This window comes from Ceratotherium simum, chromosome 35, assembly GCF_057802395.1.
Source record: "Ceratotherium simum simum isolate JZ-2026a chromosome 35, ASM5780239v1, whole genome shotgun sequence".
Lineage (NCBI taxonomy): Eukaryota > Metazoa > Chordata > Mammalia > Perissodactyla > Rhinocerotidae > Ceratotherium > Ceratotherium simum.
Genome location: NC_141934.1, coordinates 1,468,491 through 1,491,874, shown reverse-complemented (window position 1 = coordinate 1,491,874; position 23,384 = coordinate 1,468,491). Strand labels below are relative to the sequence as shown.

At 51.5% G+C, this 23,384-nt stretch overlaps 1 protein-coding gene across 3 annotated transcripts in view; it reads left to right on the top strand.

The window, feature by feature from the left end:
* KLHL22 (kelch like family member 22) overlaps nucleotides 1-19,904 on the top strand; it is a 37,726-nt gene extending 17,822 nt beyond the window's left edge. For all 3 annotated transcript variants that reach the window (XM_087423759.1, XM_087423760.1, XM_004442359.3), the window contains 4 exons: nucleotides 777-1,495; nucleotides 7,328-7,520; nucleotides 15,403-15,636; nucleotides 18,905-19,904. In XM_087423759.1, the coding sequence (XP_087279885.1) occupies nucleotides 777-1,495; nucleotides 7,328-7,520; nucleotides 15,403-15,636; nucleotides 18,905-19,270 (1,512 nt within the window). In that variant the 3' untranslated portion in view covers nucleotides 19,271-19,904. The remainder of the gene's footprint in view (nucleotides 1-776; nucleotides 1,496-7,327; nucleotides 7,521-15,402; nucleotides 15,637-18,904) is intronic.
* The last annotated feature ends 3,480 nt before the right edge of the window (nucleotides 19,905-23,384 follow it).

Below are 23,384 nucleotides of genomic sequence, written 5' to 3'. Positions count from 1 at the left end.
TCCAACCCACCAGTCTTCTGTGCGGCTGGGAAAGGGAAGGTGCAGGCCACCTGGGAGCCTCCTCGCTAACTGGAGTCCCGTAGGCCTCCGCCCAAGCAGGATGGTGTCCAGCTTTTCAAGAACTCTGAATCAGGTTCCCAGGACGGGTGCTGGGGGAGTGTCTGGGAACGCGCTACTGGCGGCTCACAGTGTGTGGGCAGTTCCGGGCCCTGCTCCTGGGGCAGAGGGTGTCTTCCCTGGACCTGCAGCTTTGGCTGGGCCTCCAGTTGTGGGGGTTGTGGCAAGAGAACAGAGCTGGGTGTCTTCTAGAGGGCCCACGGAGGGGCCTCCGAACCAGGGATAGCTGACATTTGTGCTGCTTTCTGCTCCTCTGGATATCCAGTACTTTGATCTGAAAGGCAACTGACATATATCAGGGGTCCATGCTGTGCCAGGTAGTTCCTGTGCACTATCTCATTGTCATTTGTTCCTCCCCACTTTAACTATCCCTGTTTTATGGATGAGGAAACTGAGGCTCAGAGAGGTAAAGAACATGCCACAGACCACTTCCGAGCCAGGATTTAAACCCAGTCAGTCTGCAGTGAGGCCCAGTTGTCTCTAGTTTGTTGTGGGAGAGCGGCCACGCCAGCCTCCAAATCAGGAAAGGGTGGGGTCTCTTGGGGGGGCTGAGGGGAAACTACACCTGACAGCTGCATAAGCCCCGTTGTCTGCCATCATGCTGTCTCCCACGCCCAGACACCGTCCCCAGGCTTGAATGGGTTTTGTTCTCTTCACAGATCCCAGAAATCATCCATTTCTGCTGTGATTTCCTTATGTCCTGGGTGGATGAGGAGAATATCCTTGACGTCTACCGGCTGGCGGAGCTATTTGACTTGAGCCATCTGACTGAGCAGCTGGACACCTACATCCTCAAAAACTTTGTGGCCTTCTCACGGACTGACAAGTACCGCCAGCTTCCCCTGGAGAAGGTGTACTCCCTCCTCAGCAGCAACCGCTTGGAGGTCTCCTGCGAGACGGAGGTGTACGAGGGCGCCCTGCTCTACCATTACACGCTGGAGCAGGTGCAGGCCGACCAGATCTCGCTGCACGAGCCCCCCAAGCTCCTAGAGACGGTGCGGTTTCCCCTGATGGAAGCCGAGGTCCTCCAGCGGCTGCATGACAAGCTGGACCCCAGCCCACTGAGAGACATGGTGGCCAGCGCCCTCATGTACCACCGGAACGAGAGCCTGCAACCCAGCCTGCAGAGCCCGCAGACGGAGCTGCGGTCGGACTTCCAGTGCGTTGTGGGCTTCGGGGGCATTCACTCCACACCGTCCACTGTCCTCAGCGACCAGGCCAAGTACCTGAACCCCCTGCTAGGAGAGTGGAAGCACTTCACCGCCTCCCTGGCCCCCCGCATGTCCAACCAGGGCATCGCGGTGCTCAACAACTTCGTATATCTGATTGGAGGGGACAATAACGTCCAAGGGTTCCGTGCCGAGTCCCGATGCTGGAGGTAGGAAAGGGCCCTTGGTTGTACCTTGGTCTTGCGCGTGACACTGTGGCGCAGGAGTCTTGGGCTCGGAGGGCTGATTAGGGAGTGGGTTCTGCAAGAGTACGTCACTACGTGCCACAGCAGTCAGCCTTTCAAATCCGTCTTGCTGCTTGTTGGGGTACACATGTTTTGTAGAATAAAGTCCAGGTTAATTTGGCCAATATGGATGGCAGTAAGATAAGGAAAAGGGGGACCTGGAATGCTTTCTTTCATTCTTGTCCCCTTCTCCTTGTCAGAAACCCACTCACCCTGGGTCACACCTGCTGTCTTGTGAATGAGGGGTTGGGTTGTGACTGCATTTGGCTGAGCACAGGAGAGGGGAGCCCCTGGCGGGAAGGGCTGTCGGGCCTTGGAAGGGACCTAGGAGCTGGGAGCACTGCACAGGATGCTCCTTCCATCCTGCCCTCTTGAGCTTTGACACGTCTCATCCGAACTTCCCTTCACCTATCTGTTTTGCTCTTCTCCTAACCACAAGCCCGTGGTGGAGGATGGCTTCCTGTTGCTGCCACTCCTCTGAGTGCACAGTCCTCAGCCCAGGGGAGCAGGAAAGGCTGACAGGCATTGCTGAGCCCCATGCCAAATTTTCTCCTGGCCCTGTCGTCAGCTGTGTGCTGGGCACAAGGTTCCTGAAGGAGGCAGTTTTTCCAGAGGGGGTTTTGTGGACTGCCATGGTCTGTAGGACTCAGGCCGTGATCCCTCAAATCCATGGCTTTGGGCAGAGCAGGGCAAGTAGGGCAGATCCCCACGGCCTCAGCTACCATCAGGTTTCCAGGGCCCCCTCCACTGTACTTTGGTTTGATTTCTTGGGATTAGGTGCCTGTGGGAAGTTTTGGCCCCCTGCAAAAGCTGAAAGATGGCACTGCAAAGAGAGAGATTGCTAACTGCTTCCGGTAGCTGTGAGCTAGCTGCTGACTGAGTTCATGTTCATGTTTCCGTCGTCGGGGATGGGGGTGGGGTCTGGTCTGGCCGTGCCCCTCAGAAGCAAGCATGGTGACCTGAGCATGGTGACTGTGACCAAGGAGGAGACGGCCATTCCTCAGCCACCTCTGCTCTCCTGGCCCCAGGAAGTGATCACCTTTGTTAAACTGATAAGATCCAAAGCTTGGCAGCGAATTGTGGTTAAACAGGAGGACGGGCTGCGTTCAGAAAGGAGGAAACAGTATCTTCATTTTCTCCCTAACCAAATGCCATCCCTAGTGGATGTGGCAGCACCAGCTTCAAGCCTTCCTCCAGGTAAGTCTTGAAGCTTTTATTTTAGGGGGCTCAGCTTCCCAGTTGGAGGGCCAAGGCCAGACCTCCTGGCTGAGAGCAACCCACAGACTTGCAAAGCAGACCTCTCCAGAGTGTTGTGGTCTCAGGCGGTAAGCACAAGGTGGGTGGGGCAGCTACGTGCCCTCAGGGAGGCCTCAGGGCTTTCCTGCAGAGCTGTCCCTGGGGGGTTGGGGGGGTGGGCAGAGGGGTTGCTGCTGCCTGCCCCTGTAGTGTGTCCGGTTACGCGTCATGGATGTCAGTTTGTCAGTTTCACTCGAGAGTGGTCTAAAAGTCCTTTTCGTGAACATATGCTGTAAGACCCATGCTGAACTCTGGAAAATGCTATTATCAGCCCCTGTGATTGGTAACCACAGCCTCAAACTCCAGTCAAGACGTTGGATCACTGGCATGTGGGGTTGGTGAGACGTCCCTGGTGGGAGCAGGCATCACTGAGGGGCTAGGGTGCAGAATGTCTGTCCCAGGGGGCGAGGAGGGCCCCGGGTCTGTCATCTCTACAGAGTGAAAGTTTCGTTAATCTCCCCTGGGGAATGGCCTGAGTTTGGTTCTCTCCCTTTTCCCCCCTCATAGTTCGCCAGCCTGAGAACCTACAGGCTCTCAGAATCTAAGAAAGCTAGATTTTGCAGTAAATTAGGGTTTACATTTTGAGGTGTTAGGGACTTTACCAGGTTATATCTTAAAGAATTGGTACAGAAACTGCGTATAAAAGGTTACCTCTCTCGGAGCAAATTGTATTTACCTCCAAGATACCACTGTTTCTTTTTTCTTTCTTTGATTGCATCTATATTATCCACATTGCTTTTGCATCTTCTCCACAGCTACAGCCCTGTGAGCTACTGAATACCGACCGCACCCTTACCTGGTAGCAGCTGCTTCCATGTTGCCCCTGGTCCTGACCCTACTTAGGGTAATCACTGTTTTTTTTCCTTAGGCATTTCCATGACTATTAATATTTTAAACTATATTTCAAAAAATTTTTTAAACTGTAGTGGACTTTTTTAATAGTCATGGAATGCTTAAGTCATGATAATATAGACGATGAATAGTCTACTAAATTTAACAAGGACTCTAGAAAACATTTGTACCAATTCTAGATTTCACTTTTGAGTTTGCGGTGGGATGATCCAAAATTGGCATTAGGGCCAGCCCCAGTGTCCTGGTGGTTAAGTTTGGCATGCTCCACTTCAGTGGCCCAGGTTCGGTTCCCAGCGTGGACCTACACCACTCATCTGTCAGTCGCCATGCTGTGGTGGCGGCTTACATACAAAAAAAAAAAAAAAAAAAAAATTTTAAAATCGGCATTAGGGCTGGCCCCGTGGCTTGGCGGTTAAGTGTGCACACTCCGCAGCTGGCGTCCCGGGTTCAGATCCCGGGTGCGCACCAACGCACCGCTTCTTCGGCCATGCTGAGGCCGCGTCCCACATACAGCAACTAGAAGGATGTGCAACTATGACATACAACTATCTACTGGGGCTTTGGGGGAGAAAAAGGAGGAGGATTGACAATGGATGTTAGCTCGGAGCCGGTCTTCCTCAGCAAAAAGAGGAGGATTAGCATGGATGTTAGCTCAGGGCTGATCTTCCTCATACACGCACACACAAAAAAATCAGTGTTAAAGTGACTAAAACTGTATATATGCAGTTATAAAGCTTGTTTTTATTTGAAACAAATATTACTTGATTTATTCTGACCAAGTGGAAGATTAATCCAATAAAGAGGAAAATGTGAGATACAGGACACAGTGAGGACATAAGAAATCAGTGAAACTGTGGTTATGTCTAAATTATGATGTACTGTGTCTGTATATGTGTGTGCGCGCGCGCGTGTGTGTGTTTCCTTAAATCTGAAACCACAAATCCAAATGAACTCAGGCTGGGAACCTGTGAGGGCAGGACACCAGAAGGAAGTAAGTGGAAGCATCTGGAGAGTTTTGTCTCATTCTGGTGGAAGATGCTGAATTGGGCTTGATTGAAAATAGGGGAGAAGAGACATACATGAATGAGTGTCGTGCACAGGAAGGGCGGTGGAAGGCACCATCTCAGCCAGTTGACGGGGCTTCTGTGAATACTGCGCCCTGGACTGGCCTGGCTGCCTGTCCCCAGCCAGACCTTCACCTGGCTCAGCCCCCCCGTCATTCAGGGCTCAAACACCACCTTCTAAAGAGGCCCTTCCTGGTCTCCGTAGAGAGCTCTGCCCTCCCCAGCCCCTGCTGCCTAGTAGATCACGCTCTCCTTACTCCCTTTTTTTATGGAGCACTTGTGTACTTTGTTCTCTGTAGCGTGTTTGCCATGCTACAGTGGAAAGCAGGGCCCTCGTCTCTGGATTCCCAGCACTGAGCACCATGCCTGATCCACGTTGGGTGACCAGTGAATATTAGTAGAGTGAATGAATGATTTCGCTGTTGGTAATCTGACTCCTTTGTTCAGTGGAGCAGACAGTGCATGCTCTGCCCTGAGCCAGCTGCTGAGCTGAGGTCTAGGAACACAGCCATGAGCCTCGGTCCTTCACGAACTCCTCGCAGGTTAACAAGGACCTTTTAATGTGTGTCATCCTTTATGATCCTTCATGATAGCTTTTCTAGGCAGGCAATGTCACCCACTGGACACGTGCAAAAACTGAGTGAGTGATGCCCAGATACACCCAGCTAGACGGGTAGAGCCAGCATTCAGACCTGGATCTGTGTGACCCAGGTACATGTTCTTTCTCTCCTCTTTGCCTGACTCTTGGGGCATCCTGTCTCCTATGATTCCTAGCTGGCAGGGTGAGGCTGGCCAAATGGCGCAGCAGAAAGGAGAGGCTACAGAGCACGTCTAACTTGTGCTTTGGGGCAAAGGATGAAACCGATCTCTTCACTGACCAGCATACAGCACAGGCCAAAGAACACTTTATTCACTCTCTTCTGAGCCAGTGGAAGTTCAGCTTATCCTCTTTGGAGTTGGTCTTACTATGGAGAAGTAAAAACACTTATCTGAAAAAGCCTGCGACTATGCATGGGCTGTTGAGCAAGGAGGCTCCAGAAGCAGGCGCTCAGATGCTGATTCCTGGGTGGATGCCCAGGGTAAAGGGCCAGATGCAGGTCAGGGAAAGAGTGAGCTTTGGGCCTCTGGCTCATGGGGTCCTGGCCCCCTCGAGGTTCTGTGGGTATCTGTATTCATCCAAACAGCATACCTGCTTGGGTGCCCAGCAGAGTGCCAGGCCTGGGGCATGGAGAGAGGGAAGAGGCAGTGGGAGGCCCCCAGGAAGTGGGGCAAGCCTGGGGCAGGGCTGATGCTGGAAAAGTGGGCACGGACTTGGGCTGCTAAGGGCCTCAGCTGCCTAGCTAAGGCGGAAGGATTTTGGTGTGTGAGCAGAGGCTTTGCTGGTGAGGATGGGATCAGATAGACAGAGGGAGCGTAGGGTTCCATTTAGGACAGGTGAGCAGCCAGCTGGAGATGGCTAGGAGGTGTTTGCAGTGTGAGTTTGAAGTCCAGGAGAAAACAATGGGTGATAGTTGGGCGTTCTGGGGCGGCTGAGATCACCTGAGTTGAGAATGCAAAGCCCTCTGAGGGCAGAAGAGGGGCAGGGGGCCTCAGAGGGGTTGTGGGAGGGGGCAGCTCCACGCAAGAGTGCAGAATGAAGCTGCTGCTTGGGGACTAGACTTTTTTACCAAGGGTGATGGGTAAAGAAGGAGAAGGCAAGGCTGTGCCTTGGGCACAGCTGCATCTCCTGTGAAAGAGCCATGAAGGGGGCCTAGTGTCAGGAGAGCAAGCTTCTGAGCTTCCATAACAGTGCTGGTATGGCTCTGGGGCTCAGCAGAGGTCCCCTTCCCTCCCTTCCCTGCGCCTGCTCTCCCGGGCAGCCCCTCAGCCCAGCGGCCCTCCTCCAGCCTCGTGGATGCCAGCCCAGCATCTTTCCTCCTGTGAGAGTACCTGGAAGCCCACAGGACCCCTCCCTCACGGTGCCCACAGTCCAGTGTGGGAGATAGCGCTCCCAATCCTCCAGCTGGGGAGGTCGGGGAAGCTGTAGGAATGGCAACAGGACAGTTAAGAGAGGCACATGAAGTGATGAAGGGGTGGGCTGTGTCTGGCAGACCATGCGAGGGAGTGTTGGAGTTGGTTGGAGGCCCGGAGGCTGTTGTGCCAGTCCAGTTGAGAGGCCATAATTGGGGGCATTCCTGGATGAGGGTGGGGCTGTGGGGACCAGGAGGTGAGACAAGTGAGGTGGAGGTGGCTGTAGGAACAGCCATTGGGCAGCCTGGTGTGGACAGTCAGGTGGACTAGAAACCACCCAAGAGGTTCCACCTGGAAGGGACTGGCATCAGAGCAGAAATCCAGGAGGCTCCTGGCCACGCTTTCTGGGCTGTGTGCTGGGGATACACCTTGCTCAGGTGTGTATCAGCTTGCTGATGTGGCTATGGGTGGGCATGTACCGGTGTGTGGGCAGCCAGGAGAGGGTTCAGGGTACACGGGCAGAGCAAGAGGTGCAGGCCTGCTGGGCAGGCTCTGTCGCCGTCAGTGATGTGTTGTCTTCGTGTCCCCTCAAAAGGTACGACCCGAGGCACAACCGCTGGTTCCAGATCCAGTCCCTGCAGCAGGAGCATGCCGACCTGTGTGTGTGTGTTGTGGGCGGGTACATCTACGCGGTGGCTGGCCGTGACTACCACAATGACCTGAATGCTGTGGAGCGCTACGACCCCACCACCAACTCCTGGGCCTACGTGGCCCCCCTTAAGAGGGAGGTAAGGAAGTCCTCCAAGAGGGGCCTTCTCCTGCCTGCTTTCCTTCCCCAGGGTGTGCAAAGTGAGAGGGAAGCCAGGCCAGGGAACCAGGCCCAGCACGCGGAGTCTGCATCCCTCCAAAGACTCTGCACGGAGATAGGGGTGGGGGACCCCTGAGGTTCACCAGCCACCTAGGGAGAGCCTCCTCAAGCATCCAGATCAGACCCCATTCCCCAGAATTTCACCCCTGTCTTGGTCTCACCACCTTGGCCCCAGGAAGCTGCTTTAACCCTGCAGTTCAAATGTAGACAGAATCCTCCTCCTTGTTTGCCCTTCAGCACGGCTGAGATGAGCTGGGATATGTCCAAAGATGATGTTAAACAGGAGGGACACTGAGAGAGATGAAGCCTCAGACTTCTCCCCCACAGGCCTCCTGGAGGGTGGGGTCTTCGAGAAGTCAAAAACACTTTAGAAGTTGTATTTTTCATGCTTTTTAAAAAAATCCTGTGTATCCTGGCACAATACTTTGCTTTGTTACAGTGTTTAAAATGTGGGAAAAGGTGATGCTTTAGGGAGGTGCCTTTTATCTTATAAGATAAGATAAGATAAAAGGGGTCCTGGGACCCTGGCCCCTGAATCAGACACGAAATCCCAGGGCGAGGAAGAGGCCTTGCTGATCCCTCACATCCCGGGTCCCACCCTCTGAGAGCAGGGTCTGCGCCCTTCTAGCACCGGCATTGCCATTTGTGGAGCACATGCTACAGGCCAGGACACCTTTGGGGATCCCCGAGCACCCCAGAGGCAGAGATTGGTGTGAGGGACGTGCATAGGGCTCTGCCGCACTAGTTCTGGGACACTGGCAAGAGTTCCTGCCTTTGTGAACCTCTTTCCACACCTCCCCCCTTTATCTCCCACCTTTCCCCCAAGTTCCCCAGGGCCTTAGACTTTGACCTCTGGGGGCTGGGGTTCTTCCTGATGGGTCTACAGCGCACGCAGCCTCCAAGGTCAGGGATTCCCACCATGGTTCCTCCCAGGCAGGGAAAGCTGGCTTGCTCCTTCCTCCTCAGCTTCTTTGGGGAAGGGAGCCCCTCTGGAGGGTTACTCCCTACCCCTGTCCTCGAGAGAGGAGCAGATTTTGCATGGGAAAGATCAGGGAGTCCTTGAGACCTGATAGACGAGGACAGTCTCCTGAATTCCCTTCCAGTTCCAGGAGGCACAGAAGGGAGTGAGTGGGAGTGAGTGGGTGGCCTCCTGGGTGGGTGGGGGTGGGCTGGAGGGGTCCTTTGTCTGAAGCCAGCCTGGGAAGCCGCAGTTCTCCAGTGTGGCCACAGAGGGGCAGCCTTGGCCTTCAACCAGCTTCTCTCTGACTTCAGTGTCCTTCCTTCATACGTTCATTCATTCAGCAACTATTTATTAAGCGCCTACCATATACCAAGTACTGGGGATCCAGTGGTGATAAAAAATGACAACAGCCCCCCCCATGATGTTTACAGCCTAGGGGGAGAGACCATTCTAACCACTAAACAAATCAGTGAAGTAGTTCCCAGTTGTGATAAGTGTGGTGGAAGAAATTGAGAGGGTTGAGCTTAACAGTGCTCAGGGAAGGGGGAGGACAGCACGTCTCTTGGTCTGACAGGATGAATCTAGATAGACGACTTGGGAAGGCCCATCTGGGGAGATGTCAGTTAGACCAAGGTCTAAAGGAAGATGGGCAGCCATTTGGAGAGGGAGGAAGGGCCTTCCAGGCCAAGAGGGGGGCTTCACAGTTTATTCTGAGAAAGAGGGCAAGCATGGTGCGTTCTTGTGAAGAGAGGAGGGTTTGGAGGGGCAGGACCAAGGAGAGCAGTTCCGGGGCTGTTGGGTGGTCCAGGCAGAAGCAGGGGTGGCTTGTGTGAGGGTGGAGGCTGTGAAGAAGGAGGGAGATTGGCAGATTGGAGACGTAGTTTAGAGGTAAACTGACCAGACTTGCTGATGGACCACGTGTTAGGGAATGAAAGGGGATGGATCGTGGAAGACCCCCAGGCTCCAGATGTGAGCACCTGGGTGGATGGCTAGGCCACTCATCAAGAGGACAGATGGGTTCCGAAATGAAAAAGAAGGAAAAGTTCCATCTAGAATGTGATAAATGTGAGATGCCTGGGGACATCCAATTGGAAATGTCAGTTTGATATTAAAAGTCAAGCTCAGGGGAGGGGTCAGCCTAGAAGTAGAAACGTGGAGAATTCATCAGCACACAGTGGTGTGCTGGCTCTGGGAATGGCTGTGATCAGCGCAGAGGAGCAGGGACAATGCGAGGGTAGTGGAGGAGCAGCCGGGGAGGTAGATGGAAAACCTGCCAGAGTGCGGGAGGTTTTCTCCCGTGAGCAGAGGGGCCCCACAGGTTCTGGAGAAGGTCGGTATGCAGCCGTTGTAGGAAGTCTTTTGGGTATCTGCAGGGACTGTGGAGGGAGCAGGCCTATTGCCAGCTCAGAACCCACGCTCAGACATAGTGAATGACCAGGAGTAAAGGCTGTCATGTGGCCTCATCCATTTGTTACGTTCTGCCACCTGTTTCTCAGGGACCTCCATAATGGAGAGTCCCACCAGTGTGGTATCATTAAGAACTGGTTACTGACATGTCCCCAGTGAGCTGTGCGCTCCCTGCCCCAGCAGTAGGCGAAGTCCTCTGGTCATAGGCTCTTCTCCACGTGGCCCAAAGCTGAGCATTGCCTTCCTGTGCTTCCAGAGAAGAGGAAAGAAATCCCTGCAGGGAACCCTTTCTCTGCTCACTTAAAAACCTCCCCAGAGAACTTGTACATCCCGGAAGATAGAGTAGTTGTATTCTTTCCAATTCTACCTGCTAAGTACAACCCCAAACTCTGGACATTATATGTAAAACAAACTTAAGAAGACTCAGAAAGGTTGAGAGAAGAAGGCAGACCAGCTAGGGATCTCAGGCCTGAGGAACAACACCATACGGAAATGTGTTCCCTGGGTTTTGTTTTTACCTCGTGTGTCTCACTCTTGGGACTAAAGAGGCTGAGAGCTGGAAGCACCAAAGAGAAACAAACTTCCACAGATGTTTAAAAGTTGAAATCATACATTGTGTTCTTTGACCAAATTGGATTCAAACTAGAAATCACCAGCAGAAACTTAACAGGAAAATCTCCAAACTGTTGGAAACTAAACACATTTCTAAATAATCCATGGATCAAAGGAGAATAATAAAAATACCTTGAGTGAAAATGAAAAGACAGCATGTCAAAATTTGTGGCACCCAGCTAAAGTACTGCTGAGGGGGAAACCTCTTGCACTAAAAGCCTACATTAGAGAAGAAAAAAATCTCAAATCAGTAATCTGAACTTCTACCTCAAGAACTTAGACAAAGAAAAAGACGAAATAAACCCAAAGTAAGCAGAAGAAAAGAAATAATAAATATAAGAATAGAAATGAAGTTAAAAGCAGAAAAACAATAGAGAAAATCATTGAAACAAAGAACTAGTTCTTGCACAAGATCAGTAAAATTGACAAACCTCTAGCAAGACTGACGAAGAAAGAGAAGACACAATTTAGGATATAAAGAATGAAACAAGCCATTACTGTAAACCCTGCAGACGTGGAAAGGATGATAAGGGAATACTATGAACAACTCTACATTTGATATCTTAGATGAAATGGATCAATTCCTCAAAAAAACACAGCCTACCACAACTCACTCAGAACTAAATAGATCGGGGCCAGCCTGGTGGTGTAGTGGTTAAGTTCGTGCGTTCTGCTTCTGCGGCCCGGGGTTCACTGGTTCAGATCCTGGATGCGGACCTACTCACCGCTCAGCAAGCCTTGCTGAGGCAGCTTCCCGTATAGAAGAGCTACAACTCTACAACTATGATACACAACTATGTACTGGAGCTTTGGGGAGAAAAAAGGAAAAAAAAAGAGGAAGAATGGCAACAGATGTTAGTGCCGGGCCAATCTTCCTTAAAAAAAAAAAAAAAACTAAATAGATAATTTGAATAGTCCTGTATCTGTTAAGGAAATTGAACTTCCCAAAAAGAAATGTCCAGGCCTAGATAGTTACACTGGAAAATTCTACCAGACAAAGAGAAGTTAACACCAATTCTGCCTGATTTTTTCCTCAGAAAATGGAAGAAGGAATACCTCTCAGTTCTACCTATGAAGTTAATATTACCCTGATACCAAAACCAAAGACAGTATCCAAAAAAAAGATTTCTCCTAAATATGCATTGAATATTCTTAACTAAATATTAGCAAATAGAATTAACCCTTCTTCCCCGGCGAAATTCATGATCAAATGGGGTTAAATACAGAGACGGGAGGCTGGTTTTGTATTTGAAGTTCAATCAGTGTAATTTACCATATTAAAAATCACATGAGGGGCCAGCCCAGTGGCATAGTGGTTAAGTTTGGCGCTCCACTTCGGCAGCCCGGGGTTTGCAGGTTTGGATCCTGGGCGCGGACCTATGCACTGCTTATCAATCCATGCTGTGGCAGGCTTCCACATATAAAATAGAGGAAGATGGGCACAGATGTTAGCCCAGGGCCAGTCTTCCTCAGCAAAAAGAGGAGGATTGGCATCAGATGTTAGCCCAGGCTAATCTTCCTCTCACAAAAAAAAAACCCAAAATCACATGATCATATCAGTCAGTGCAGAAAAATGATTTGACAATATTTTGCATTCATTCACAATCAAACTCTCAAAAAATAAGAATAGAGATAAATTTCCTCAGCTCGGTAAAGAACATCTACAAAAATCCTACCGCTATCGTTATACTTAATGATGAAAGACTGAATTGAATGCTTACTCCCAAGATGGGGAGCAGTGCACGGATGTCTGCTCTCGCCACTCTTGTTCATCATAGTCCTCCAGGGTCAGGCCAGTAAATAAGGCAAGAAAAGAAAATAAAGGCATGTAAATTGAAAAAGAAGAAATAAAACTGACCCTATAGATGACAAAATTGTCAAAAATCTAAAGGAATCTACCAAAAATAAAAATATCCTAGCACTAATAAGTGAGTTCAGCAAGATTGCAGGATATAAGATAAACATACAAAAATCGATTGTATTTTGTGTGCTAGCAATGAGCACAACACATGGACACTGAAATTAAAAATACAATACTGTTTACAATTGCTCAAAAAAATGTAATGCTTAGGTATAAATCTAACAAAACATTTATAGGATTTATATCCTGAAAATTATAAGATGCTGATGAAAGAAATAAAAATATATAAATAAATAGAGAAACATACCATATTTATGGATTGGAAGACTCAAATAATAAAGATATCAATTCTTCCCAAATTGATATACAGTAGTTAATTCAATTCCTATCAAAATCTCAGTAAGAGTTTTTGTAGATATAGATGAGATTATTCTGAAATTTATGTGGAAAAGCAAAGGATCTAGAATACCTCAAACAATTTTGAAAAAGAATAAAATGGGAGGAATTCATCTACCCAATTTCAAGACAAGTAGCTACAGTAATCACGACTAGTATTGGTGGAGGGAAAGACACATAGATCATTGGACCAGAGTGGAGAACTCAGAAGGAGACCCACACAAATACACCCAACTGATTTTTGACAAAGGTGCAAAAGCAATTGAATGGAGAAAAGATAACCTTCCGACAAATGATACTGGAGCAATTGGACATGCATAGGCAAAATATGAACATCAACCCAAGTCTCCCACCTTATACAAAAATTAACTCAAAATTGTTTATGGACATAAATGTAAAATGTAAAACTATAGAGCAGTTAGGGAAAAAAGGTAGAAGAAAATCTTTGGGATCTAGGGCTAGGCAGCGAATACTTAGACTTGACCCCCAAAGCACAAGCCATAAAAAGAAAAATTAATGAATTGGACTTCATCAAAATGACAAATTTTTGCTCTGCAAAAGACCACGTTGAAAGGATGAAAAGACAAGCTGCAGAGTAGGAGGAAATAGTTGCAAACATATCTGACAAAGGACTAATATCTAACATATATAAAGAACTCTCAAAACTCATCAGTAAAACACACACACAAATAGACCCTTTAGAAGGTAAAAGACTTGAGGAGACATTTCACTGAGGATGATGTCCAGGTGGTAGACAAGCACATGAGGTGTTCAACATCATTAGCCATTAGGGAAATGCATATTAAAGCCACAGTGAGAAAACCACCTATCAGAATGGCTAAAATAAAAAATAGTTACAACACCAAATCCTGATGAGGATGCAGAGAAATGATGGCTCATACATTGCTGGAGGGAATGTAAATGGTACAGCCATGCCGGGAAAGTGTTTGGCAGTGTCTTTAAAAAGTTCTCTTCCAACTATCATGCCACCCAGCAGTTGCCATCCTGGGCATTTATCCCAGAGAAACGAAAACTCTGTACACAAATATTTATAGCAGCTTTATTGGTGAGAGCCGGAAACTGGAAACAAATCAGTTGTCCTTCAGTGGGTGAATGGGTAAACAAACTGTGGCAGATACACAGTGTGGAATACTACTTAGCAATAAAAAGGAATGAGCAATGGATACATCCAAGAACCTGGATGAACCTGGATTAGCGTAGAAGGCTAGTCTCAAAAGCTTACATTCTGCATGATTCCATTTATATAACACTCTTGAAATGACAAAATTATAGAAAAGGAGAACATGTTAGTGGTTGCCGGGGATTAAGGAGGGGTTCGGGGCAGGAGAGAAGTGGGTGTGACGATAAATGGGCACCATGAGGGATTCGCATGGAAATAGACATCTCCTGTGTCTTGACTGTGTCAGCGTCAGCATCCTGGTTGTGATGTTGTACTACAGTTATACAAGCCCTTAACCACTGCGGACTCGGGGTGAAGGGTACCTGGGGTCTGTATTACTTCTTACGACTACCTGTGAATCTTCACTTACCTCAAGATGAAAACTTTAATTAAAAAAAAAAAAGCCTCCCCAGATCCCCACCGCTAATGGGAAAAGACCCAAACCCTGGGTGTTGTCCTGCCCACTGCTCTATCCCCTGCCCTCCACCCTGTCCACCTCTCCAGCACTTGCTGTGCCACCACACGGCCCAGTAACACAAGCCCTGGAGCCTCCACACCCCTTGGGGCTCCTCTCCCCAAAAACCCACAGTGCCCTGCCTTGGAGCTCATGGGCACAGCGTGGAGGGCCTTCCACGGGGCGAGTTTGAGTGAGTGGCTATGAGAAAGGAGGTCCTGGAGGCAGTAGGACCCTGCATGAGGGGTGCATGTGGTGGGGCTGGCTGGGCAGTGAGGAGATTCTTGTGGCGGGGTAGGAGAGGGTGCAGTAGAAAGCACGCGTAAGGTTGAGGACCAAAATCAAAAGCAGGGTGGTGTGTTTTCTTCCCCAACACGTAACCATCGCTGAGGTGGCATTGTTCTTTGTGTTTGATCTTGCATCTCACTTTTTTCCTCACCATATCGTTAGATCCATTTGTAAACAAACAGATTTTGAAAGTAGGATCAGCAGGCCTGGAGGATTGACTGGCCATTGGGAGTGGGGGAGAAGTGGAGGCAACTGAGAGTGGGTCAGTGGTTCCCAGGAATGCTGACCCTTCTCCCGTGACTCTGAAAATGATGCTTTGGTTTTGAGTTCCCTCATTCAGATGTCTCCTTTAGGGGCAAGGGAAAGACAAAGATTCCGTTCTTCTTCTCATAGAAGGTCAGAGTCATGTCTGGGTGGGCAAACTCATCCGCCACTGGGAAGAGGTCAGGGGTGGTTGACCAGGACAGTATGTCCAGCGAGAATGCAGGGAGCGTTCTTGTCAGAATGTGAGGAGGAAGTCACCGAAGCCATGAGGTGTGGGGCAGCTGTGGGGTCCGAGCGGCTTCATGATGGCTCCTGGCTGCCCTTCCTCACTGCCCTCTTGTCCCTTCCCCACCCCCGGTTCTTTTGGCGGCCCGCACAGGTGTATGCTCACGCAGGCGCCACGCTGGAGGGGAAGATGTACATTACCTGCGGCCGCAGAGGGGAGGACTACCTGAAGGAGACGCACTGCTATGACCCGGGCAGCAACACGTGGCACACTCTGGCCGATGGGCCCGTGCAGCGGGCCTGGCATGGCATGGCCACCCTCCTGGACAAGCTGTACGTGATCGGAGGCAGCAACAATGATGCTGGCTACAGGAGGGATGTGCACCAGGTGAGCGGGCAAGGGCTGCTCCACACACACTCGTTGGTGTTCCCATCCCTTTCAGTTGTTACTGATGAAAAAGTAATTGCAGTGTGTTTTTTTTGTTGTTGTTGTTGAGGAAGATTCGCCCTGAGCTAACATCTGTGCCAATCTTCCTCTTTTTGCTTGAGGAAGATTGTCCCTGAGCTAACATCTGTGTCAGTCTTCCTCTACTTTGTATGTGGGTTGCCGCCACAACATGGCTGACGAGTGGTATACATCCTCATCCGGGGTCTGAACCCGCTAACCCAGGCCACCGAAGCAGAGCATGCTAAACTTAACCACTACACCACGGGGCCGGCCCCTTTTTTTTCTTTTAATAGACTTTATTTTTTTTATTTTATTTTATTTTATTTTATTTTTTTTAAAGATTTTATTTATTTATTTTTTTCCCTCCAAAGCCCCAGTAGATTGTTGTACGTCATAGTTGCACATCCTTCTAGTTGCTGTATGTGGGACGCGGCCTCAGCATGGCCAGAGAAGCGGTGCGTCGGTGCGCGCCCGGGATCCGAACCCAGGCCGCCAGCAGCGGAGCGCGCGCACTTAACCGCTAAGCCACGGGGCCGGCCCATATTTTATTTTTTTTTAAAGAGTTCTTTATGTTTTTTTGTGAGGAAGATCAGCCCTGAGCTGACATCCATGCCAATCCTCCTCTTTTTGCTGAGGAAGACCAGCTCTGAGCTAACATCTATTGCCAATCCTCCTCCTTTTTTTTTTCTTTTTTCTTTCCCCAAAGCCCCAGTAGATGGTTGTATGTCATAGTTGCACATCCTTCTAGTTGCTGTATGTGGGACGGGGCCTCAACATGGCCAGACAAGTGGTGCGTCGGTGTGCGCCTAGGATCCGAACCCGGGCCGCCAGTAGCAGAGCGCGTGCGCTTAACTGCTAAGCCACGGGGCTGGCCCTAATAGACTTTATTTTTTAGAGCAATTTTAGGTTCACAGCAAAATTGAGCAGAAAGTACAGAGTTCTCAGATCTCCCCTGCCCTCACACCCACACAGCCTTCCCCATTATCAGCGTCCCCACCAGAGTGGAATAGTTGTTACCTTGATGAGCCTACACTGACACACCACCATCACCCACAGGCCATAGTTACAGTAGGATCACTCTTGGTGTACATTTTATGGTTTGAACAAATGACATGTGTCCACTATTATACTTTCATACAGAATGGTGTTACTTGTTTTTATTATCATTAAAAACTTTAATCATGGGGGCTGGCCCAGTGGCGTAGCGGTTGGGTGCGTGCAGGTTCGCAGGTTCGGATCCCTGGTGCGCACCAACGCACCACTTGTCAAGCCATGCTGTGGCAGCATCCCATGTAAAACAGAGGAAGATGGGCACGGATATTAGCCCAGGGCCAATCTTCCTCAGCATAAAGAGGAGGATTGGCATCGGATGTTAGCTCAGGGCTGATCTTCCTCACACACAAAAAAAACAAAACTTTAATTATGAAGTTAATATAACCACATTGCAGAACTTTCAAAAAATGGAGAAGGGTGAGGGAAAAGACTCGTAATCCAGCCCTGTGCCACTAGTTTTTAGTCCTTCTACCTGTGCATTGTTTCCACCTAATTGTAGCGAAAGAGCGTCCCATTCTGCTTCTGGCTGAAGTTTGTCGTGGGTATTGGGTATTTTCCAATTTAATACTCAATCTTCATAGCCACCCCCTACCCCACCTGTGGCTGTGTAGAAGTCTGTCAAACTGGTGCATCATTTGGGTTGGTCTAACTATTCCAAATAACATTACAAGTAATACTTGCTTTATAGAGCTTTTCAGGTATTTTGCATTATTTCCTTTGGTTAGAGCAGTGGTTCTCAAAGTGGTTCTCTCTCCACACACTAGCAGCATCCACATCACATTAGAACTCATTAGAAATGCAGATTCTCAAGCCCCACCCCAGACCCACAGAATTGGAAGCTCTGGGGTTGGGGCTCAGCAGTCTGTGTTTTAATAGGTGAGAATCACTGGGCTCTTGTGTATTAGTTTCCTATTGCTGTCTTGACAAATCATCACAAATTGAGCAACCTAAAACGACCTAAGTGTATTCTTATAGTGTATTCTGTAGGTCGTATGTCCAACATGGGTCTCACTAGGCTAAAATCCAGATGTCATAAGGGCATCTTTCCTTTATAGAAGCCCTAGGGGAGGATCCGTGTCCTTGCTCACTCAGGTTGGTGGAATTCAGTTCCTTGTGGTTGTAGGACTCAGGTCCCCAGTTCCTTGCTGGTTGTCAGCTACAGGCCCTTCTCGGCTTCTAGAGGCCTCCACGTTCTCTGGCAGGAGGCTGCTTCATCTTCAAAGCCTGCAACAGGAGGTTGTCCTTCTCACTTCATATCTCTCTGTCAAACCTTCCCTTCTGCTTTCAAGGCTTGTCCAATTAGATGGGTCCACCTGGAAAATCCAAGATAACCTCCTCATCTTGATGTCTGTACCCTAATCACGTCTGCAAAGTCTCTCTCTCTTTTTTTATTTTTATTGAGGTAACGTTGGTTTATAACATTGTATAGGTTTCAGGTGTACAACATTATAATTCAGCATCTGTATGCACTACCATGTGCTCACCATCAAAAGTGTAGTTTCCATCCATCACCATATAATTGACCCTTTTTACCCTTTTTGCCCTCCCCCCATGCAAAGTCCCTTTTGCCATGTAAAGTAACACGAGTTCCAGAGATTAGGGCATGGACTTCTTTGGAGGGCTGTTATTCTGCCTACCACTGCTGGAGAACCAATGGCGATTATTAAGTCAAAAAGATAAAATTCGTATGGCTCTTAATACATATTGCCAAATTGCTTTCCTGCTGTGTCAGACAAATGCACAGCAGTACAGCTTCATGACATCTTCACTCCCACTGGGTTTTGTTTTTCTTCCCCCAATGGCTGCTAGTTAACAGTTGACAATTCTTCCCTGACATTTTATTTTGCACTTCTTGGATTACTAGTAGATTGAACATTTTTCCATATATTTGTTTACTATTTGGGGTAATTTTGAAGACAAGAGAACACTGGCGGTCGTCATTGGTCAGGAAGCAACTGTTTCCAGTTTTGTCTGCGCCTTTCCCCTGGTGTTGGATGCTGTGGGGGAGATAAAGATGGTTCTCTGGGGTCTGTGTCCTCAGTCAGCTTCAGTCTTGTGGCCTAGCCAAGAGTGCTGCCCTGCCCAGCTGGCTTGGGGTGGGCTCGCAGCCCCGTCCCAGCAGGTGTCTGGCTTTACTCTGGCCTTGGCTTTGCAGGTGGCCTGCTACAGGTGCACGTCCGGGCAGTGGTCATCTGTCTGCCCGCTCCCAGCGGGGCACGGGGAGCCCGGCATCGCTGTACTGGACAACAGGATCTACGTGCTGGGCGGCCGGTCGCACAACCGTGGCAGCCGCACGGGCTACGTGCATATCTATGACATGGAGAAGGACTGCTGGGAGGAGGGGCCCCAGCTGGACAACTCCATCTCGGGCCTGGCGGCCTGCGTGCTCACCCTGCCCCGCTCCCTGCTCCTCGAGCCGCCCCGTGGGTCGCCTGACCGCAGCCAGGCCGACCCGGACTTCGCCTCAGAGGTGATGAGTGTGTCTGACTGGGAGGAGTTCGACAATTCCAGCGAGGACTAGGGCTCCAGGAGCCCGGTGTCAGAGGGGAAGGGTGGCGGGAGCTCTGAGGGCAGCAGGGCCCCTAGGCGGCCCAGGCCAGAGCACTTTACCCCAGGGCGTCGGCCACCCTTCCTCCTGGCATTGCCGACTTGCTGGCTCCTGCCACCTTTCCTTCACACTGGCCCGTCGGCTGGTATTTGCGGGCTCTGCAGATCTGTGGCTGTGGATTACCCAGCAGTGGGAAATGCTTGTGAAGAGCCCTGGTCCTCTGAAGTTGACCAGGCCCACTCCTCTGCTTGGACGGGGTGTGCCATCACCAGCTGTCTTGGCCTCCCTGGTTCTGGTCCCTGCTGGGCTAAGAAGGCACCCTTTTCCAGAGGGACCTGGGGACTGGTGCCTGGGTGAGGGGGCTGTGGCACATTGCGTCCCCTTCTGTGGGTAGGGAGGAGGCAAAGTGAGTCCCTCAGCCGGCCCAGCAGCCAAGGGCTTCAGTGCTGGAGCGTTTCCAAGAGCTGGTGAGGAAGCAGAGATACATCAAGTTGCCTGAGACTGGTTCTAGCGATAAACAGATCCCCTACAGCCAGGCTTTTCTGACCCTGTGTTGTTAATAAATGAAATAAATCATCTTACAAAAGGTGTGAATTGTTTTCCTGTGGCCACAGCCTTACTTCCTCACAGGGCCTGTCCCAGGCTGCAGCACCAGGAAGCAGGGGTTTCTGGGGTCACAGCTGCTGGGGGCCCAGGCTCTGGGGTGGTAGTCAAGGCCAGAGCTGCTGAATGGCTGTGGGAGGCCGAGAGTCTGCCTCGGCAGGAAGAGCACCGTACCCCCCAGCTGGAAAGGTGTCACTGGGAAACCTGGAAACCTGCCCCTTTCTGGTGACAGGTGGTCCCGGGCTTGCTTGAGCACCTTCTCCAGTGAGGAGCTCTTCTCTGAACTTGGGTCCAGTTCCAGTTAGCAGTTTCCCCGCCCCAAGTAAATCCCCAGACTGTGGTTCAGGAGACCAACTCCCAGCATGTGAGGAGGGAGGCCGATCAACACAGAGGACCCCTACCTCCCCACCTCTTGGATCTGGGGGCGGGGGCTGCATTTCCTGCAGGTTTGCCAAGTGAGTTCTTAGCACATGGTCTCAAGGGCCACACTGGTACAGCGGATGGGACCCTTGGGGCGCCCAACGGACGGGCTGGGGCTCCTGCAGCTGAGCTTCCACTGGAACGCCTGCCTCCTGCTGCCACAGGTTCTGCACCTGCCAACTCTGCTGCAGGCCTCCCGGCCTGACATCACCCCACAGCGACCTGTGACTTCCTAAGGCTCTGTCCTTTCTCGGACAGCTGGGCAGAGCAGGGGACAACTGGGTCTTGTCTGTGTCTCCCAGTGCCTTACCCAGAGCCTGCAGAGGCCGGCACCCTGTCATGGAAGGGAGGGGAGCAGAGGGGCAGTGTGTGCTACTTGATGGGAGGAAGGGGGTGGGGAGAGAGGCAGGCAATTGGTTGCTCTGGGCTTTCCTTTCTGGATACCCTAAGGATTTTGGGGTGTGGGGGTGAGGCCAGTGGGAGTCACTGTCTGCTCCTCAGGGCTGTGTGACCTTCCTCCCTGTCTCTTGGGGCTTGGGTACCCCTGAGGAAACATGCTCTCACTCCCTAACCCCACTGTGACATCATGCACTTACACTTCAGGGTGGCAAGCCCAGTGTTGACCCTGGTGGGTAACTTCTAATGGGACAGGATGGCCACTTTCTCCAGTGTCATCTCCCCTGCTCCCGAGGGTAAGGTGTTAGAACATGGGCTCGGTGTAGGGACCTAGCACTTCCTGTTTCTCCCACCACCTTACGGGCCAGGACAACAGTTCCTGCAAACCCTAGAGGTTTCTGGGAAGGAGAAGTGCCAGAAATGCGCTCCCCCCGTTTCCAATGTGCTGTCTCCCCACCCAGAGCTACCAAGGTGCAGCCACAGCTACGCAAGAGACCTACTCAAGAGTCTGTGTTGGAGGCGGGAAGGGTCTGTGAGGCCCCCCCCAGAGCATGGGGTTGGAGTAGACATGAGCCCTGGAAGGGGTCCTGAGAGCTGGGCGGCAGCCTGGCCCTGCCACTGTCCATCCTCCAGGCCCAGCCTAGTGTTTACCCACCACCAGCAGCCTACCACCTGCCCCTGGGCCTAGGCAGCCCGGGCTTGCCAGCTTGGCAGGCTCTCAGGCCCTGCATTCATGCCTCCACTTGGCTCATTGCTCATCCTTTTTGGTGTGCGGAATCCTCACTCTTCAAGTCAGCCTCCTCTGGGAAGCCATCCTGGCTAGGACTAGTTGGCCCGGGCTCCGGGCTCCCATGGTTTGCCTGCATGGTTGTCAGTCATCTGTGGGCGCCCGTGAACCCACAGCTTCCTCATCCTGGTACTCACCTGGCACCAGGCCAGGCACGGGACAATTCATTCCCTCCAGCTGCACTTCCCCATAGGGGTGTGGCGGTGGCTGAGACCACGGGCCCTGCCCGTGACACCTGAATTCGGTATCACCTGTGAGGTGGCTGCAGTGGGACACATGCAGGGGGCTGTGGATCTGAGTAAGATGAGGCTGGGGACGGTCCTTGTGCTGAGGGCAGTGGGGGGCAGCCAGATGTGAGATTAGAAAGACCACTCTGGGTGGTACACAGGTGGGGGTGGGTAGAGTCTTGAGCCATTTAGGAGGTCCTGGTGATCGGTGCAGGGGCAGGTATTCTCCAGGTGGTTCCCTTCACAGAGGTGGGAATTGGGAGGGTCAGCTCTAGGGGAAGGGGAAAGAAGGTGATGGGGTTTGAGGTGCCTGTTCTTGAACTTAGTCCAGCTGGGGTGAGTGTCCCCTCCATCCCTGGGGTCTATGCTTCTAAAGCCGGGGAGCTGGGCTGCCACAAGCTGCAGGGCAGATACTGCAGCCACATAGACTTTTGCTGGCCTCTGTTGGTGACAGCCAGTGGGAGCAGCACTGGGAGGGCACTGCTGAGGTCAGGGCTGTGCCCAGGTGGAGCTGCCCAGAAGTGGTTGGCCTTTTTACTTGTCCCTGAGAAGTGTTTGCACTTGTGACCACACGGATGTGACTTCCCCTTCCAGCTCACTCAACTGTTGGCCCGCCCCTCCCCTGCCTGCGCTAGCATGGCTGAGCGGGGGGCCCTAACCTCCAAAGCCCCCCGCCCTCCTCTTCCCCACCCTCCACCAGCCTGCCCTGGACAGGTCTCTGGCCCAGCGAGCCTGGTGATGCCCACAGCCTTGGGCCTTTCAGTGGCCCTTGTTCCAAGCCCACTCCTCCAGCCGCACCCTCGTATAACTGAGGAAGAATATGGCCTCTCCCTCCTTCTCAGGGAGCGTCCATGCAGCCTGTTCCCCTAGGAGAAGGCAGGTGCCCTCTCCCTGCTCAGGCCCTCTGGCCAACTCTCCAATCCCCAGAAGACAAGCTTATCTTTTCTGGGATTTGGCTGCCCCCCTTTTTGTTCCATTCCCAGGCCTGCGACCTTCCTATTCCCTCGGCCCTGGGTTGGGTCTGCCACCTGCCCCAGCTTCGGGCACCCCTCTGCTCCGCAGGCCCAGAGTTTTCTCTTCCTCCCTGTCCCCCTAGGCCCTGTCCCTCTCAATCTCCTTCCCCACAGGCCCTGCTTCCCCTGCTCTCCTCTGTGCTGTACTCCACCCCTCCTGATGCAGGAGCTCCCTTATCTCCAGCCCTGACTGTACCTTCTGGACCTTTCTCTCCGGTGATCCAACAGCCTTCTCAAGCAGAATTCCTCTCCCAGGCTCCCCAGCGCCTTTTCATCCCTTGACAAACAAGATTATTGCTGGGTCTCCCGTCCTGAAGCTCTCTGGCCGCCTCCCTCTGCCTTTACCTCCACATTCTTCCGGAGCCCATGGCTGGGCCGTTCTACCTCCCCGGCGTCTCTCCAGTCCGTCCCTATGGAGACCCCCTTCGCCCAGGCCTCCGGTCCTGACCGAGTCTACCCACAAGCCTCAAGCATCCCGCTCCGGCCGTCCCCTGCAGGCTTTGATTGCGCCGAGTGCGCGGGAGGAGCTGACTGCACAACCGTGCACTACAAGCGCTTCGCAGCGGTGAGCAGGAGTGCGGCCTCGACCTGGGCCGTCTGCGGGCCGCCCTCCCCCGGCCGGTTCCGAGGCGCTGGGGGTG